Source organism: Cebus imitator, unplaced genomic scaffold (assembly GCF_001604975.1).
Source record: "Cebus imitator isolate Cc_AM_T3 unplaced genomic scaffold, Cebus_imitator-1.0 Scaffold297, whole genome shotgun sequence".
In the NCBI taxonomy this organism is placed as follows: Eukaryota; Metazoa; Chordata; class Mammalia; order Primates; family Cebidae; genus Cebus; species Cebus imitator.
The window spans coordinates 1,516,461-1,523,014 of record NW_016107612.1 but is presented as its reverse complement, the minus strand read 5'-3'; the positions used below and the strand labels follow the sequence as shown (position 1 = coordinate 1,523,014).

The window sequence follows — 6,554 nt, the reverse complement described above, 5'->3', positions numbered from 1 at the left end:
CCACCCCTTCCTTATACCCTCCCTCCCCTCTTCTCTCTCTCCCCTTTCTCTCCTCTTTTCCCTTCTCCCTTTCTTTTTCCTCCCACCCCTACCCCTTCTTCCTCCTCTATTCTTTTTTTTTTTGAGATGGAGCCTCACTCTGTCACCCAGGCTGGAGTGCAGTGTGGTGTAATTTTGCCTCAACTGCAACCTCCGCCTCCCAGGTTCAATCGATTCTCCTGCCTCAGCCTCCTGAGTAGATGGATTACAGGCGTGCACCACCACGCCCAGCTAACTTTTTAAATTTTAGTAGAGACAGGATTTCACCATGTTGGCCAGGCTGGTCTTGAACTCCTGATCTCAGGTGATCCATCCACCTTGGCCTCCTAAAGTGCTGGGATTACAGGTGTGAGCCATCGCACCCAGGCTCCTCCTCTATCCTTGCATGGACAGAGCAGAAAGAACACTGGACCTCAGTTTTCATCCCTCCTCGTCCCTCTCTGGGCCTCAGTTTCCCCAGTTATAAAAAGAGGGATTGGACAGTAGGAATGAGAAGGCTAGTCACTTCCCATGTGCATAGGCCGGGACAGATTCTTTGAGCATAAGTGGACCTTGGCCCCTGCCAAGGGTGCTCTGCCACTTCAGGAAGTATCTAGCCTCATAACCCCATGCCCCAGGCAGCCCACTGGGCGGGGGATGGCTGAGGAGAGAGAGGTCCCTGGCCTTGGGATCTGTGACCCCTCTGCCCAGCCCATCTGGCTTGTAGCGTGGGATGCTGGCTCCACAACTGGCTTCCCTCTAGACACCAGTACAGCTCAGTCCTGGCCCAAGGTAGGGCTGCTGCCTCTTCTGGAGTCTCAGGGATTGCCACCACTGCCTTTAGGGATGGCTTCCATGAAGGCGGGCTGTGTTTTAATGTGCTACCAAGGCTGGCAAGCCTCTGCAGCCTTCACTGAAAGCCTGCTGGCTGGCCCTGTGTGGTTCTGTTGCCACCTCTCATGAAGAATGACTTTGGAGGGCCCTTGCTGGGAAGCTCCTCCCTGGTGCACTAGCCCAATGCCCTCCTTGGGCAGATGGTGAACTCGGGCCACATGAGAGGCAGGGCTTCTCCAGGGCACGGCTGCAGAGTTGAGGAGCCAAGAGCCAGAGTTATCAGGGATGGGTTGGCACCCGTGTTGTTCTCTGGGCTGGGGCCAGAGCAGAGATAGGAGTGGGTGCAAAGCAGGGAGGGAGAGGCTGGGAGGTAGAGGCAGGCAGGCTAGGGCACTCTCCTGGGTCCTGAGCTGCCCACACTCTGCTCATATTGGTGGTGAAAGGGAGGTTCTCCACCCTGATGCTGTGGGTAACCTGGGGTGGCTCCGGGCCTCAGTTTCCCCATCTGTCCATATGAAGTTAGACTCGATCCTTCTTTCAGCAGACCCTGAAGCAAGCCTCTGCTGACTGCAGGCTCCCTGCTGGGATCCAGAGATGCATAGATCAATGACGTCCCCCAGGAGCTTGGGATTCTAAGAGGGGAAACTTGAGGGTCCGTCCTGATTTGGGCGAGGTATTCCCTGGATTAAAGAAGAGCTTGTCAGACCCGGAATGGAGGGGCCCTGAGTCCCTCCCGGCCCCCTGGCACCCTGCTTTCTATTCCTCGGCCCTGCTGGCCTTTTGTGTGTTGCCCATGTAGGAGCCAGGGGCCCCAGGCCAGGTCCTAGGGCATGTTCCCAGCTTGTGGCAGGAGAGGACGCCCTTGTACCCAGGCAGGCATGGTCTAGCCTCCCGGCCAGGTCCCAGTATAAGGAACCTAGGATGGTGCTCAGCCCAGAGCCCCAGAGCCGGCTTGGTTCCTTGGCAACATCCTGAGGAATCCAGCGGCTCCACACTGGCTCCCTTCCTCTCCCCTCCCACCCTCCTGCCTGCGGGGGCTGGAGGCGGAGGCAGCCAGCCTCTATAAAAAGCGAAAGAGCTCTGGCAGCAGCGAGGGGACAGCATTGAGCTCTGCCGCTTGGCCATAGCCGCCTGCCTGGGCACCTGCCTGGACCCTCGCCCACCCTTGGCCATGGCTTCGATATCTCTCTGGTGGCTGCTCCGCTTGGCCACCCTCTGCCATCTGACTGTCCTGCTGGCTGGTAAGTGGGACCTGGATTCAAGCATGAACAGGGTGGGGAGCCCCCAGCCTTTCCTCTGCCCCTCAGGCCTGACATCAGGGGCCCCAGGCCCTGCCTGGGTAAAGCTGAAGGTCAGTGGCAGCCCCTTCCCCAGCATGTGCAGGAGGGGGCTGGGCACCTCCCAGGCCCCAGATGCAATGCTGGACAGATTTCCAGTTGCCAGTGCCTGCCCTTGCCTGGCCAGTAAGCACAGAGAGGTGGTGTAGGTGGCATAAAGGGGCAGGTGTGGGTGTGCCAGAAGGGAGGGGGTGGAGGGAGCCTGCAGAGGCTCCTGGTGAGCACTGGGGTGGAACACCCTGGCTGACAGTGGCTGACTCTTTCCGTCCAGTATTAATGTGTAACCCACAGCCCTGGCCCTGGGTCAGGCCACAGCTGGGGCTTTCTCCCGCTCTGTTTTCAAAGCCTCCAGGATTAGGAGGCCCAGGACCAGTGAAGGTCAAGGTCACTGCAGCTCATGGTCAGGGCTTGCCACTGCTGCCCTGGTCTATTGCCCCCGTTGCTCTGCCTCTGTCTACCCATCACGCTGTCTTCCTCATCCAAGCACAGTGTAGAAAATGCTTTTGCCTCTAGCCACTTGCTTACTGAAGCCCAGGACCTGGTAGGGCTCATTATTGCTATCCCACCTGATATGGATAAGATGGAGGCCCAGAGAGGTTTAGAAACTGGCCTGAGGATGCACAGCCAGCAAGTAGGGCAGGAGAGGTAAAATTCATGGAACTGAATGCAGGAGAGAGCACAGGTGCACACTCACCGCCTCTGTGGGCTACACCACCTCCTTGAACCACTAGCCAGCTCCCTCCTCAGGGGGTGCCCCCACCATCTGACAGGGTGACACTCAGAGAAAGTGAGGCTGCCTGCGGCACACAGCAAGTCTGGGAGAATGAGAAGTAGTCCTCAGCTTCCAGATGTTTCCATGGAGCAAACTCACCCTGGGGCAGGGAGCAGGTGCATGGGTGTGTGGGCACGTGGGGGCGGTGGAGGCGAATTCCTGCTGGCTTCCTGCTTTCTGGGCTTGGGCCCTGAAGCCTGAGGTCTCTGGGGGCAGTGAGCACTGAAAGGTGGGGAGTCAGATGGTGGAGGCTTTGCCACAGTCTTGCTGTGTGATCCTGAGCAGGGTCTTGCCTCCTCTGGTCCCAGCTGCTCCATCTTTAAATATAGCTATTACCTCTCTGGTGAGGTGGGGGAGGGTGATGAGGTTCCAGTGCCTATGGGGGTGTTTTGAAGGGGGCGGAGGAGGATTACTTTTCCTAAGCCGAGAAGGGGGAAGGGTCCTAGGCTAGGATGGAAAGGGGACTCTGGAGGACCCTGGATGTTCTGACTAGCAGCCTGAGGCTTTAGAGCCAGGCTTCTGCCCTCATCTTGGTCATTGGCTTTATTGGAAGATCCTGGGTATTATTGCAACCTTTCTCAGCCTCAGTTTCCCTTTCTGTAAAACTGGGCATTCGACCAGGCTCACCTTGGAAGCCCTCTCCAGCGCTGACATGTAAGGCTCCAAGAGGCCCTCGGGAGCCCCTACAGGACTAGGGGGTGGTTTAGAAGCCAGAGACCCCAAGAGGAGGCTGGGGGATTCATAGCTGCTGCCTTGACTGTTGCAGGGCAGCTGCGTCAGTCCCCAAATGTGGGTTTGTGGGGCTGTGTCAGGCAGGAGGCTTCTGTGCTTTATATAACAAACCTGCAGCTACAAGTCAGCGCAGAGCATTCTCCCCCTCCAAGAGCTGACGCATTCACTCCCACTCAAGTCCCGGCAAGAAAGAGAAAAAACCAATCTGTTTTAAGCTCCTATAGCCCGCCCCCATCATTAGCAGTGGGGGTGGATGAGGAGGGCAGGGGAGGATAAATTCTAGAGTGTCAGATCCAGGCCCCTGTCGAATTTAAATGAAAATTCCTCCATTTCTTCAACAAATGCTTATTGGACATCTACTGTGTGACAAAACTAGTTCTAGGTACTGGGGCGGCATCCAGAAATAAAACAGCCAAGGACCTCAGCCCTCGGGATGCTGTAATTCAGCTGAGGAGGACAGATCATACACCAAATAAATCAGTAAACAATTTGGTCTGTTGGAAGAAGAAAAGCACCATGATCAAAAAATAGAGAGGGGAGGCCAGGTGCGGGGGCTCACGCCTGTAATCTCAGCATTTTGGGAGGCCAAGGCAGGCGGATCACCTGAGGTCAGGAGTTCAAGACCAGCCTGGCCAATATGGTGAAACCCCATCTCTACTAAAAATACAAAATTAGCTGGGTGTGGCAGTGTGAGTCTATAGCCCCAGCTACTCAGGAAGCTGAGGTAGGAGAATTGCTTGAAACCGGGAGGCAGAGGTTGCAGTCAGCCAAGATTGTGCTATTGCACTCCAGCCTGGGTGACAGAGCAAGACTCCATCTCAAAACGAAATAGAAATGGGGGGAGAGAGGTGCTGACATTTTAAATAGGGGGCTAGGGAAGCCCACTGAGTAGGCGGCTTTGCACAGTTTGGAGGGAGGTGAGGGAGGGAGCCATGTGGACGTATCTACGGCAGTGGTCCTCAGTGAGTAATTTTGCTCCCCCAGGGGCCATTTGGCAATTTCTGGAGACAGTTTTGCTTGTTACAAATGTCCCAGTGTTTTAGGTTCAGTTGAGCTAATGGCCTTAGTGTGTAGAGGCAGAGATGCTGCTACACTGCTGCAGTGCACGGACAGCCCCCAGAACAAAGAATTGTCCAGTCCAAAGTGGCACCATTGAGAAATTCTGCCCTAAGGGAAAAATGCTTCAGATGTTAAAAAATGCTTATTCTCACAACCACACTGTGAAGCGGGTATTGGTCACATCCATTTTATAAGTAAGGAAAGTGAGAGTCTGAGTGACTTGTTCAGGACACACAGCTGAGCAATGCCTCGAGCCCTGTTTCTATCACCTCACCCAGACCCAGGACATTTCCCAAGTCTCCTTCTAAGACCCTGGAAGACTCTTAGAAGTCCTTGAGGTCCAGTCTAAAGGACATTTCCTCCAAGAAGCCTTCCCTGATCATTTGAAATTGGAAGTGGTCTCTCCCTCACGTAAACCCCAGTACGTTTGTGGGATGTTCTAGAATACTGTGTTTCTACCTGGCATCTAGGATAGCCTAGAACAGTGGGGTGTTTAGGGACTGGGTAGAAAGCTAGCTCTGCCACCAGGCAGCTGTGTGGCGTTGGGCACATTTAACCTCTCTCATTCCCAGCTTCTGCATCTGCGAGGTGGGGACGATAATAGTCCCTTTGCAGGGATGTTGGGAATTAAAGAGAGTAGACATGCATGTGCTGGACACAGGGTCCGATACACAGTAGATGCTCAATTAAAAAAAAAAAAGCTGATACTTTGTGTGCCTGTTTTACCTGCCCATAAGGCTGAGACGCTTCTGAGGGCAGAGGCAGTCCTTGTTCACCTCACTGTACCTCACAGCACCCAGGACAGGGCCTGGCAAGAGGAACCAGCATTTGTTGATTGATGAATAAACAGAATGATCTGAGGGCATTTATTGGGATGGAAGTGCTCTCTCCAAGCTTAGCACCAGTGCCTATGGGAGAAAGAGCTCAAGGTTAAGGATAAGAGGTCCTGAGATTCTATATATACTCAAAAGTAATTCCAGCAAGTGTTGGCTGAATCAGGGAAGTGGATGGACGGATGGATGGATGAATGGATGGATGGATGAATGGATGGATGGATGGACGGACGGACGGACGGACAGACGGATGGATGGATGGATGGAAGAAGGGATGTTGAGGGGATGATGAGGGATAGATGAGTGGGAGAGATAAAAGGGGATGGAGGATGGACAGGTGGTAGGTGAGGGAGACAGAGTGGGTAGATGGATGAATAGAGATGAGTAGGGGATGGGTGAGAGGTGACAGGTGGGTGGGGAATGGGTAGAAGATTGATAAGAGTGGGCGGACAGATGGATGGGTAGGTAGATACATTACAGAGAGATAAGTAAATTGAGACATAATTTCATTCAATGAATATTGATTGAGTACCCAGCTTGTGCTTGATGCTGGGAAACTGTGATACCAAGACAGATGAGGTCCCTGCCTGCCTTCACTCCTATGAATAGGTAATAGATGACTGGCTGGAAGAGGCATTGTTTCCATTTACAGAAAAGAAAACTTCAGCTCTGAGAAGGGACAGGCTCCCCAGACTAGTTACACAACCTTCCTGGCAGGACCAAGAACTGAACCATCCCAGGACCATTTAGGCACCATGCAGAGGGTGGGGACTTTGGAGACAGGAGACACTGTGGCTCTTTACAGCCCTGGAGGTGGGCAGTGGCTTTCCCCATCCTGGATTTGGGGCAGAAAGAATGGACCTTCCTTCCTACCTACTGGGCAGCCTCCCTTCACTGAGCAGCCTCCCTTCACTGAGCAGCCTCCCTTCACTGGGCAGCCTCCCTTCACTGAGCAGCCTCCCTTCACTG

The 6,554-nt window shown here is 54.2% G+C and overlaps 1 protein-coding gene across 1 annotated transcript in view; it reads left to right on the top strand.

Annotated features, from left to right (window-relative positions):
• The first annotated feature begins 1,902 nt into the window (after positions 1–1,902).
• CX3CL1 (C-X3-C motif chemokine ligand 1) overlaps positions 1,903–6,554 on the top strand; it is a 13,063-nt gene continuing 8,411 nt past the window's right edge. Inside the window, exon 1 of the mRNA XM_017502704.2 lies at positions 1,903–2,093. Coding sequence (XP_017358193.1) covers positions 2,024–2,093 — 70 coding nt within the window. The 5' untranslated portion in view covers positions 1,903–2,023. The remainder of the gene's footprint in view (positions 2,094–6,554) is intronic.